General features: G+C 39.4%; 2 protein-coding genes across 2 annotated transcripts in view; one reads left to right on the top strand and one right to left on the bottom strand.

The window, feature by feature from the left end:
• Positions 1 to 466: 466 nt before the first annotated feature.
• LOC109483469 (toll-like receptor 4) lies at positions 467 to 2,326 on the bottom strand (the record flags this gene model as incomplete). Its single annotated transcript, XM_019786505.1, has 2 exons — positions 1,204 to 2,326; positions 467 to 1,107 (listed from the first exon to the last, which is right to left on the bottom strand). Coding segments are annotated over exons 1-2 (1,764 nt in total), but the record flags the coding sequence as incomplete, so codon positions are not given.
• An 8,211-nt stretch (positions 2,327 to 10,537) lies between these two features.
• Positions 10,538 to 13,275, top strand: part of LOC109483468 (angiotensin-converting enzyme-like) — a 9,317-nt gene continuing 6,579 nt past the window's right edge. The window contains exons 1-2 of the mRNA XM_019786503.1: positions 10,538 to 10,631; positions 11,288 to 11,486. Of these exons, the coding sequence (XP_019642062.1) occupies positions 10,538 to 10,631; positions 11,288 to 11,486 (293 nt within the window). The remainder of the gene's footprint in view (positions 10,632 to 11,287; positions 11,487 to 13,275) is intronic.

Below are 13,275 nucleotides of genomic sequence, written 5' to 3'. Positions count from 1 at the left end.
ATGTATTAGTTTTCTTCTGTAGCCAAATGCTAATTTATTTTACCGAGAATATATAACGTTAAATTTACGACCATACTATAGCTGGTTTCCTATAGCTAGGTGAGCTGCCCGGCTGAAAGATGGCCGTCTCTTCTCGCATAATTACGCAAGTCTCTCCCAAAACCGCAGAATGGGTCCGACCATGCAGGAAATCTGACCCTAGGACCTTATATATTCAAGAACAGAGGCACTCAAATCAAAGTGATCGAGAAAGTTTGTAGAAACTTTTAGGTCGTCCTCACCACCCCCCTCCCCCATGCCTCGATATTTCCTGGAAACTTTTGGTAAAATTCCAGGCGAACCTTAACCTCAACTTTCGCATAAAGCATTCAAAAATGGGTAGCATACAATCACACTGAAATACCAAATAGAAATGTACCATTAAGAGTAACTATAAACCATCAAACTTCAAGTGAAACACACGTACCTGTGGTGGTGATTTGAGACCGAAGCCGAGCGCGGCGTTGGTTTTGGGTTTCCCAGCATACCCTGGGGCGGTGACCCCGCCTGATGACCCAGCGTATGTCACCATCCATGAGAATCGCTGTGCTATCGTGGAAGGCGTCGGCTGTAGGACCGGCCGACTACGCCCTTCCGATATGTATCGATGGAAGGTGGTCCCCTTTTCACGATAGTTATCGTGGAAGGCGATCGAAGGGGGTGGTAAATTCGCAATGCAGAGATAGCTCAACACTGTTATCTTGTTGTGCTGTAAATCAAGCACAGTGATATTCTGAGGTAGGCATTCGGCGTCAACATTTCCAATGTCATTGTGACTCAAATTCAGATGATTCACGCTTTTTAAGCCACTGAGGTTAAATGATATAGGGTTGTAACATGGCCATTGACCTGTGTGTCTGTTTTGTAGCTTATTGTAACTGAGATCAAGATAGTCCAAGGTCTCTGGAAGCTGAGCTTGGGAGGATCGCAAGTTGTTATGGCTCAAATCAAGATAAGTGAGCGAGGGTAGTTCGCTGAACGTCTTTTCATGTAAAGTCTCCAAGGAGCCTGACGTCCATTCCAGCCTTTGCAAATGTGACAAACCTGCAAAGGCGTTAGCTTGTATTTCTGAAACGCGAAAGGAATTAAAGTAGTCTAAAAGCCAGGCTATTCCCCGTATAGAAGAAGATAATATTCTTTGTAATGAGGTGAATTGCAGATTACGAAATGACAACTCCTGAATCTGCGTGAGTCGTAGTTCAGGTAAAACGTCCATAATGTCGCGATCGGGTAACGGTAAACCAAGAAGGTCTACTACACGCAGGGACTGCAGATGTGTGAGTGACTTCAGCAGGCCGGGAGATATCCCAGTGTTGGTGATTAAATGTTTCAGAGTTAATAATACTGGCCGGAACATGTCAACATTGATCATGGGGAAAATGCCAAATTTAAAAAATATTTCTATAGTCTCCAACTTTGACATGTTTCTAAATACAGCTCCAAAGTAGAAGTCACTGGCTCTTGGAAACGTTACATCACTTCTGACTCCCAGTGTTGTAAGGTTGTGCAGCGGTGTCCACAGCAGGTGTCGTTGTAAGAACCCACTTCCGCTGTGGACTCTTCTCATGGTGGTATTTTGGTCCTCGAGCTCAGGTTCAAGAAAGTCTACGTAATCGCCTTGATCTAGTTGATCCCATATCTTTAGACTTTCCAATGAAGTCAAAGAATAAAAAATGTGATCGGGTAAATTGCTGATATTTTTCACGGCTAGTTGTAAATGCCTGAGTTTAGTTAACCCCATGAACACTCCTTCACTGGCGACTCTATTTGTGTAAGTCTCCACGGTCAGATAGTTTAGGTTTCGCAGATCTTGGAAAAGTCCATATTGAAGAGAATACATTTGTCTTGTATCTGTTTCTAGAAAAAAACTCGAATCATCAAAATTATACCGACCTGCTATATCAAGACGTTCTAATTTCTCCAACCCAGCGAACGTACCAACTTCGATAGTTTGTAGAGCATTACAAGACAGGTCTAATGATCTCAGGTTTCTTAACCCACTAAACGATCCGTTGTACAGTATAGTTATGTTGTTCCAACTGAGATCCACTGTGATGACAGACTCGGGGATGCCGGGAGGTACTTGGGTCAGAGGCTCTCGGGACCGTATGGATTGAGCAGGTAGAAAATCCGGTATATCCGTATCCCCATTACACACAACAGTTGTTGAGTTCCAGGTCTGACACACGGGTGGGGAGAAGAGTTTTCCTCTAACCCGTCCATGTTGGGCGATGAACGCGGAAACCACAGCGAAGCAGACGGCGAGAGGAGCGGGTTTAGACTTCATGTTGGGTTGTTCTCGTTGTGAAACTGCCAACAGAATGTACGCACAGTTGGTAAGTATTTATCGTTTATGAGACAGAAAGGAAAGCAATATATAATAGTGAAATAAATCATAATGGCAAACGGTTACAGTCTATCGTATCCAGAACCGTGCCAATCTAGTTCTGTGCCTGAATCAAATGGTTTAGGTTTTGAGAATCAGGCACGGTTCTGGATAGTCTGAATTGTATAACCGTGTATGAGCACAAAATCATGTCTTGATAAAGCACGTTCTGGATGAAAATATTCCTATTTGAAATAGAATGCCATGCCATAAGAATCATGATAACAATGTATCAAATAGCCGTGTCATAGACTTGACCTCTTTGTTTGGCTGCATTCAAGAACAAGAATTCGGAGATTCCATGCCTCCATGAAATATATAGAGTTTATGTAAATGTTTGTCGAGGAATTTTTCTCATTCAAAAATAAGATCATAATTACCATAATCTAGTTAAAGTTATGGTTTTCTAAACTCAAATTATAATATTTTGCTTGTGAAATTCCTATCTTTTGGCAATATTTCAAGTAAACATGTCTTCATTAATTATGCAAATGGCCTCTATATTACCATAATATATATGCATGTTAATGTACCTTTAAGTAACTTACACATGTTACGACGTATAAAATTCCCATCATTCACCATAGATAAATCACAGGCTTCCCAAAATCTAATCATCTCTAGGTTTCATCAAGACCTACCCACCTACCAAGTTTCATGACAATGCATATTTAGCTTCTTGAGTTATGCTGTTCACAGAAAACAGACGGACAAACGCTAATGAAAACATAACCTTCTTCGCCAAGGTAAAAATACGATCATCACGGGTATGCATGCAGACGACGTATGAAATTACATGCAAACAAAGGGATCTGTGAGTTTTACCTACTAACACGTAAAACCAACTGACCACAATACTCCTTCAGGAGCAATTATAGCCCAGTTTTCAAACAAGAATTTGTAGATTTCATACCTACATGAAATACATGAGTTTTTGTAAATGTTTTTTTTGTCTCATTGACTATGGAAATAAGGTCGTAATTAGCATAATCTAGTTTAATTTATAGTTTTATAAATTCAAATGACAATGTTTTCGTGTAAAATTCCTCTCCTTTGTCATGCCTCATTTCAACATGTCCTCATTTCAACCTTAATTATGCAAATGACCTCTACATTAACATAATATATGCATAGTGGACTATGATGATTAGTGGTGTTAACCTTTAAGTAACTTACACATGTCACAAGGTATAAAATTCGGGTCATTCACCAATAAGGAGTCACAAAATTTTCACATTAATTATGCAAATTAGGTCATCATGTGCATAATTGGTATCTGCTGATGTTCCGCCTGCCACAGATTAAATAGATTACATGACATTGTATAGTAGTACCATTATATAAAATACTGTAATTATAGAATGTCCTCATTAATTATGCAAATTAAGTCATCATTTGCATAATTTGCATCTAATTATGTACAACTCTCTCTCAGCTACCTACCTACCAAAAATGATGAAAATACGTTGTTCCTATCTGGACTTATTGGCTTTGAAAGTTTTTACCAGAAACTAACCTGCAGTTCCATAACAAGCTGCTAGGGGGACCAAACCCACACCACTTATTCCTGACAGGAAAAGCTATCTGTCACCAAAAAGTCAAGACCATAGCATGTTCAGGACAAAAGATACAAAAACCGGACGTTCTGCTGCAGTACCAAGGTCATCCACAAGGAGGCCCATATTTGACCTTGACCTTCGTCTTTCTAAGACTTACCAAATATTATCACAATCCATAAAGGCGTTATTTAGTTATGCTGACTACAAATGTGCGGAAACACAAACACACACACACACACACACACAGACGCGCCAAAAACAATACCTCCATTTTTTTGGAGGTAATAACTGTGTAATACAATGAAGATGCATTCTATATACAAGATAGACACCAAAACATCATCCTAACGAAACAGTCACCTCCCCCTTCATGGAGGTGAAAAAAGTGAGAGAAATCCCATTTCTTGTTTTTTTTTTCTGATAAAAACAAAACCAGGATATGAGCGGTAATTCTCAGTTGTCCTATTGTGAACTATTACTAATGATGTCCATGAACCAAGCAAAGAACTTTATGGGACCTGATCTTTAACTGCTGGAGTCTAACATGTCACATGTGAGGTCGCCTTGCCTTAGGGAATCATCCATATATGGTCTGTTTTGATCTTTCAATGGGTGTGTCAGTAACATGTGAAAATGTCAAAGTACATATCTCTGTACTGTCATGTATATGTTTATTTTCAAACAAACAGAACACAAGTACAAACAACTTAAGGAGAAGGAGCGATCGGGTATGAGAGAACCGGTATACAAATAGGATGACACCCAGGCTAACTTCGAAAACGGCGAAGGCCGTGATTTTCACGATATCTTTAATATTTTCTGAGATATAATAGGAGAGGAGGGCCAAGGGAAAACCCCTCCCGTAGAGAGCCATGGCTGTTTTAGAGCTAGAGGGGAGCCACCGATTTACTAGTAAGTTTCAACCCATCAACACACGAACTGACACATACAAGTAACACATACTTTGTAACATTGATATGCAAATTTCCATTACCTTCTTTATTTATTTCATTTGTTATAATAATTCGTTTGTTTCATATAATTCAGTAGTTTGCTGTATGATTTTGAAGCACTTCTATCAATATGATATTATTACCTCCATGAAAAATGGAGGTATTGTTTTGGGCGTGTCTGTCTGTCTGTCTGTATGTATGTTTGTATGTATGTATATCTGTGTGTGTGTGTGTCTGTCTGTCTGTCTGTGTGTGTTTCCGCAACTTTGTGGTCAGCATAACTTCAGAACGCCTTTATGGATTATAATGATATTTGGTATGTTGGTAAGTCTTAGGAAGACAAGCGTCAAGGTCAAATATGGGTCTCCTGGTGGATGACCTTGGTACTGCAGCAGAACTTCCAGTTTTTGTATCTTTTGGCCTGAACATGCTATGGTCTTGATGTTTTGGTGACAGATTGCTTTTCCTGTCAGGAATAAGTGGTGTGAGTTTGGTCCCCCTAGCAGCTTGTTCTGGAACTGCAGGGCACTTTCTGGCGAAATGTTTAAAAGCCAATAAGTCCAGATAGGAACAACATATTTCCATAATTTTTGGTGTGTAGGTAGCTGAGAGAGAGATGTACATGATTAAATGCAAATTATGCAAATGAGGACTTTATTCGCATAATTAATGAGGAAATTCTATGATTACAGTGTTTTACATTATACTACTTTCATACATGTAATGTATGTAACCTATGGCAGGCAGAACATCAACAGATACTAATTATGCAAATGATGACCTAATTTGCATAATTTATGCAAAAATTATATGATTTCTTAATGGTGAATAATGGGAATGTCATACTTGGGACATCTGTAAGTTAATCAAAAGTCAACATACATCACGATGCATATATCATGTTAATGCAGAGGTAATTTGCATAATTAAAGAGAAAATTTACATTTACATATCAAGCCCATATTTCTTGGAGGTATGAAATCTCAGAATTCTTGTTGCAATTAAGTTATTTTGTATCTTTGTTTTCTTGTTTGTTTGTTTGTTTTAAGTATATTTTGTAAATGTATGTCCGCAGGGAACATTGAAAACGCCCTTGCGGCGACGTGTTTTACCCTGAGTAAATGAATAAAAATGAAAAATAAACAAGTACTCATTTCCCCCATATCTGGGTGGAACTCGTTGTCTGGCCTGGCTTCTGACGACCTAGCCTGGTATCCAGTCTGATCGTGATTGGGAGTATTGGAGTGTTCAGGCATGTTGTGTCTTCGGGGGCTCTAATAGCTTCCCCCGCCCAGTGCAACAGGCCGTCCCGGTAGGAGTATTACGCTGATAAGAGACAATATGCTTGGGGATTTGGTTTCCCCCAACACTTCCTGGAGGGCTAATCAATCTCTCATGAAATACACACCGGGAAACCTATGTGAGGCGGGCGGGACAGAGCTCTTGCGGCCCCGACCACGATCAGACTGAATACCAGGCTACTGACGACCGACTCTATCCCCGGTAAATATCGTACAAAGGTCCGACACGCCGACTGTCATGTTACATTGCGAAGAAACAGTACAAAGAAAGACTCACCATGTACCACAGATTAGATAGCTGGCTATGCAGGTCGTCTGTCTTGACGTGTTTCGGTGGTGTCCGGTTGTGCCGAAGTGACTGCGTGTTGCGAACTACGCTCTGTAGTTGTGCAGGTGGTCGGACTGGCGGGGCCGGATTCCAATGGTGGGTTCGTCAGTGACGCTTTTGGCCGTATTTATCTGAAGTGACCCAAACCGCGATTCTGGTAACTCACATTCCTCACATCTGGTCCACGTGCCATGCATTCCTTTCAAACCGTGCCCGATTCTCCGAAACTGAATTCATTGTTGTTTGATGAAAACACGTAAGGTATCGTGTTATCAATGTCAGAGGTCAACGACCTGCTTGCTAGTGCCCCCCTCCCAGCGTATCTCGGCCGAATGCCGACGTGGTCCCGCCATTATTTGACCTTGATTACTTCTCTTTAAGATGCTGCCACGTAGAATTTGGTATTGCATATAAATAAAGAAATATCACCCCGTAATCCATGATCAGGCGAAGTTACATTGAAATCACATTGCGTTCAGACGCAAATCACGATGCGGGAAACCGATTCGAAACCACCTCTAGAAGTGGCTTAGGATCGAGGCTCTTTCAATGCGATTTGGAGCGTTCAGATGGAGTCACTTGAAACCGGCTTCGGGGTAAACCACATGTAAAGCGCCTTCACTGACTTCACATAAACACGACCTTTGTCAGTTACCTGTACACAGCTAGCGAGCTTAAGATCGAACAAAGGATAGCTGCCTTTTGTCCTGTATGCGCAAAGGTGTAATTTAGTTCATACAATGAGGGTAAAATCATACACGGTCTGTCTTCTGTGCGTCAAACAAATTCTGAAGGTCAATAGCTCAGCTGCAGTGCTGTCCTGAAAACTTAGAGACTTAGAGTAGAACTTAGTTTCCTAGATCGTCTTTTGAAACATGTCACAACTGTAACAAGTAGTCATAGGCAAGTCTCCGTGAAGTTTTGTATTTTGCAGATTGGGAACAGTAAGGCGAAGTTAACCTCACGACCCCCCACCCCCGTTCGGCGGTTCAATTGCAACGAACAGACGGGCTACACATAGGCCGGGCAGAAACATTTCAGCGACATTATAGGGGTGTTTCTAAAGTATGCATTTTCTTATAAAGGCCTTCACTTCAATATGAAAACTGCTACAGTGAAAAGAAAAGAAGTGCATCATCACGAACATAGCGGCACACCACATGCCCAATTGCATAGTAATACAAATAGTAATGTACAATGAAGGTGAAGACAACCATGACTTTTCACGTTCAACCATGACCACATTAGAAAACGGCACACCATTTCGACTTTCTACTCTTCTATTTATTACCTCCATGAAAAATGAAGGTGTTGTTTTTGGCGCGACATGTGTGTGTGTGTGTGTGTGTGTGTCTGTGTTTGTGTTTCCACACATTTGTAGTCAGCATAACTCCATAACACCTTTATGGATTGTGATGATATTTGGTATGCTGGTAAGTCTTAGGAAGACGAAGGTCAAGGTCAAATATGGGCCTCCTGGTGGATGACCTTGGTTTTGCAGCAGAACTTCCGGTTTTTGTATCTTTTGTCCTGAACATGCTATGGTCTTGTATTTTTGATGACAGATAGCTTTTCCTGTCAGGAATAAGTGGTGTGGGTTTGGTCCCCCTAGCAGATTGTCCTGGAACTGCAGGGGACTTTCGAGCGAAATCTTTAAAAGCCGATGAGTCCAGATAGAAACAACGTATTTTCATCATTTTTGGTAAGTAGGTAGCTGAGAGAGAGATGTACATAATTAAATGCAAATTATGCAAATGAGGACTTTATATCCATAATTAATGAGGAAATTCTATAATCACAGTGTTTTACATTATAGTACTTTCATACATGTAATGTATGTAACCTATGGCAGATGGAACATCAACAGATACTAATTATGCAAATGATGACCTGATTTGCAAAATTAATGCAAAAATTCTATGATTTCTTAATGGTGAATAATGGGAATGTCATACTTGGGACATCTGTAAGTTAATCAAAAGTTAACAGCACGATGCATGTATTATGTTAATGCAGGGTTCATTTGCATAATAAAGAAGAAAATTACATTTACATGTAAAGCCCATATTTCATGGAGGTATGAGATCTCGGAACTCTTGTTAAAGCTAGTAATAAGAGTTGGAGTCCGCGGAGGATATCATCAATTAAATTTACTTCCTAATTTCAAACATCGTGATAGTGTGTACTGAGTGAATCATTTTAAACTTCATCCTTGGCCTTACAAAGGCAAAAAACAGTAATGTTACTCTATAATACCATAGATACCATACCGTAGATAAAAGTCAGCAATATAAGCAAAATATCCTTCTACCCATTCTTTCCGGTATAACGTTAAATCGTAGGCAAGACCATTCTTAGGTAAACATATTGCATTTGCTTGCATATGGTACCTTTCTAGTTGATATATCACTTATACTCAATGTTGGATTGCAAGTTCTCTGCCTTGATATTAAAAAGTGTAATAGATTGAAATAATGCTTGTGGTAAATCAACAACGATTGAATTATATGTAGTTCAAATATAAGATATTGAAATATCTTTAGTCTCTGATATTTACCTTCGCCAAGAAGGCTATGTTTTCAAGTGTAATAAAGTGTTTCTATATAGAAATGCTATCATTCTCTTCATGGTCGAGTGGGGATGGATGGTTTGTTTCTCTTCTATAAGGCCACAGCAAGTAAATGTTATGGATGACATCATTCACAGACTCCCAATCTAATGCGAGCGGGCGAAAAAAAACAAGGCGGGCCGAAAAAAACAAGGTCCCTTCAATTTAAAATTTTGACTCAATCTTTGTACAAATGGTTTTGATTCAGTAGGAACATCACATATATATATTCCAGAATTTCTCGCCATGAATTCATCTAGCAAATTCAGATACTTGTTGACTTTTGACAATCCATACATTGTGAATATAGGACAGTATTTTAAAGAATGTCTAAACGTAAGAAATTCTTTTAATGATTGTATAAGCGCCTTTCCATCCCATATCACCTAGTATTGTACTACGTAGACTGATTTGTTAGATTTGTTCTCTCATTTCTGCCATACTTTGTACCTTGTACATTGTTGCGTAATAAAAGTCACATCCACGTCGGGTGTGTCAATAAGTGTTTCATATTCACAGCCAGCATCACATATCACTGCATCAAAGTAAGAAACAAAACAATAAATCAGAGCCTTTTCATGTCTCCTCTCTTCATAGTTATCTGCCGTCCACCTTCTGGCATGGCAACAGACATCTTTGCCCATTTTCGGCATGGTGACCACTGTCAGAAGGCAACAAAAGGTGTTTTTTTTTCTAAAATCAGGCGAAAATTAATGCGCGCGCTGATGCCATCCATAAAATTACTTGCTGTGGGCTAAGCATCGATATATATCGAATCTACAGCAACGTTTTTCTGTAGGCATACTTGAGCTTCTTTTCTCTCTCTGTAAAATCTTAATTTTTCCATCATCAGACCCCCCTACAGTCCTTATTGGTTTGATCCGCAGAGTTTTAGGAAGCCGTCGGACAACTTTTTAAAATCACAGAACCGAGGCTAGTGTCAAAGGTCACAATTGTCTGTTGCAGAACCATTTGCGAGGGCCTGCATGCCTTTTTCGTAAGGCGTAATCAGGCCTTTTTGGTCGTCGTAATCCGCAGGCAGCCTCCCCAAAAATCAACGCAGTTCGTAATAGTACATTAGCCGGAAATCGTAAAGTCGTAACCAGCTCTGAGACGTTAACGTAATTCGTAATCGGCGGCGAAAATTTTGCGTAATTCGTAATCACTACCCCCATGCAGGCCCTCATTCATGAATACTTACTACTTATGAAGCGTATTGACACGATATCCGTATCTCACCGGTATCAGATCGTCCAATATATAACATCGACGTGCCTGCATATCCAAACATTATGAAGAGGCCGTGGTTTGTTTGTCTAGCTGTCTGTGTTTTTGTGGTTAAAGAAGTGAAGCCAGACTCTCCATGGCAGAGATCTACAACAACAGAAGACATGCAGGAAGTTTTGAACACTTTTTGTTGTCCCAGGCGTCTGCGGTGCTGCCTACCAAACAAGAGAGTTGGTGAGATTTGGCATTTGTAATTAATTCATTATAACTTGATTTGATACCTACCTACCTTTTGCTTATTTGACTGGATTAGAGGTGGGTTTGTTTATTCACCCTGATAGCTGAGAAACACAACTGTCAATGTTTTTATATGTAGATTTTAGTCAGGGAAGGTGGCTAAATGTAGCACGTCGGCAGAACATACTGCACACTACTGTACACTACTTCCTACACTGCCCACTGTACACTGACGAACGTATTGACATGTTATCATCTCTAACTAACATCCTGCCATTTGACATAAACAACGCCACCGACAATATCTTATGTTCAACTATTCTCAGGGGTAACCCCTCATTGTCGTTTGTCAACAACTGTAAAATATTTGACGTGGTTTTCAACTTCATTTTGCAGACAGGACGTTTTGTTTGTTAGTTGATTGATTTTGATTTGTACACCAGCTCATTATGTACCTTTGTCCTTTCTTATTATTATTATTACTTTGTTTTATTGTTTCCTTTTATGTGTGAGGAGAGGGCTGACATAAGTTTCATAACTTTTTGCCCAATCCTCGAAAAATAAATGTGAATAAAATAAATAAATAAATGACATACCGCACCTGCACCAGTGCGTAATTATTGATCTTCGATATTCCGATGTTCTTTAGTAATTGATGAAGTGGATGAAACCGAGGCTCGTGTGTGGCTTCGACAGTACAACGACGAGCTGCGCAAGCGCAAAACATCGTTAATGGAAGCCAGCTGGGCCCACAGTACCGACATGAACCCCGCCACCGCGGCGGCTGCGATCCAGGCTAACAACCACGTCCACGAGTGGAAATTAAAGAAACTAAAGGAGGCTAGGAGGTTCGTTAGATTGCCAATATAGTTTTGATACGCCTAATAATACGGATGAAGTTTTTTTTTAAAGGAAAATCTGTATAAGGCCATACCAGTTTAATTGTTGTTTCTCTGAGTCGCCCTGTCCATTTTTTTCTGATTTGCAAAAAAGAAAAAAAAATGTTCTAAATCGACTGCATAATGCTCAATGAAAGACATATTTTGGCCCCAATGGTTGAAGAAAGTCCTTTTCTTCCTGTTTTTTTTTTAAGTTTTTCAATGTAACAATGCAATTTTGTTTCATCAAAAGTTCAAAATTTATTGTTTTAATTATAAACCAGCCTGGTATGTTCACTTCATGGCTCATATTGTAACATTTCCGGTTAACATGGGGTGCCTTTTTCTGAAAAAATCTGAGAAACAACAAATCTTAATTGGTGTGGCCTAACATGAAATTGCATGGAGTAGATTTTAAGTCGTGCCATAATGTTCTGGCCTTTTCTTTCATGTTTTCAACTTTTTATATATTTTTGTACTTATATGTATTCAAATGTTCATCTTTACTGTCCCACTGATATGTATATATACGTTTATTCACTTGTACCTAGTGTAGAGGTGTGAGATTCATCATCATTAATAGATAATATGCGGTAAACCATATCAGATTGATAACCCACCCTTCCTTGCTCCCATCTAATACCTTTTGTAAAATTCTACCGTTATAAAGAAGAACTATATTGCACGACAATTGCACATGGTACAATGTATGGCAAACCACATAAAGAAAGTAACAAACAATAAAATAGATGTGTTGAATAAGACCTAATGTCGAATAAAACCTAACGTATCTTAATTACTCAAACAACAAGGGCTAGCACAAGTCTTTGATAAAGTGTTACAATCGAGTGGGCTAATCACAAGTTTCGGTATTTTTTCTAATAACAAAGCATTCCTTTTAGTCCATGGGCCAGGTCCCCAAAAATGACAATTTGTTACCAAACAGAGGGACAAAGGATGACTTAGTTTTTAAGAAAGGTTGGGTCCTCTAGTTTATCATTATGCATGATAACCATTGCAGCGTGGCAGCTTTGACCTTGTTATCTGACCTTGAACTTTGACCCTACACGAACCATGTCTTTTTCTACTTTAATGCAAAGGGGAGTGGCAAATAATCAAATATGGATATTTTTGAGATTTAAACTAAGTGGGCTAATAAATCAGACACCAAGGATCACAAAAATGTCAATTTTGTTCCAATATGTCATTTCTAAGAGAAGTTACGAGCTTTTGAAATTCGATTTTTTTGTAAAAATTGGTAAAAAAATGGAATGTTTACTTTTCAAAACCTGTCAAATATACAGATTGCATTTTCAAGCCTAGGTCATGAATTCATCTGATTTGTTACACTTTTCCCTACATTTTAAGCTTTAAATCGTAAAAATCCATCAATCCAATCTGGAGATATGAGTATCTAAAAGTTCTATTCCCACAGGCCTTCTGTGGGGAAGCTGTTGCTAGGGCCGTTGCTAAGGAGGCACTGGGCTGCTTTCTCAGTAAAATGTAGTGCATACCATAAGTAAAACGTGAAGAAAACTTTTATCGGTGGAAAATTGTCCATTTTCAGGGCCTCAGAAATTCATACCATGTTTCCATGGTAACCGTTGCTAAGGAAAATACATCTCCCTAGCAACGCAGAGGATAAGACTTCTATACGGTTTCATAAATAGCAATAGAGGGATACCTGTGGGGGAATGTGCTGTTCCTGACGATGTTGAGTGAAGTATCTGAGTATAGATATAAATGGCAGCTCATTTTG

The sequence above is a fragment of the Branchiostoma belcheri genome, unplaced genomic scaffold (assembly GCF_001625305.1).
Source record: "Branchiostoma belcheri isolate BF01 breed outbred unplaced genomic scaffold, Haploidv18h27 scaffold641, whole genome shotgun sequence".
NCBI lineage: Eukaryota > Metazoa > Chordata > Leptocardii > Amphioxiformes > Branchiostomatidae > Branchiostoma > Branchiostoma belcheri.
The sequence above is the reverse complement of the archived record's forward strand: the minus strand, read 5'-3'. Positions and strand labels throughout refer to the sequence as shown.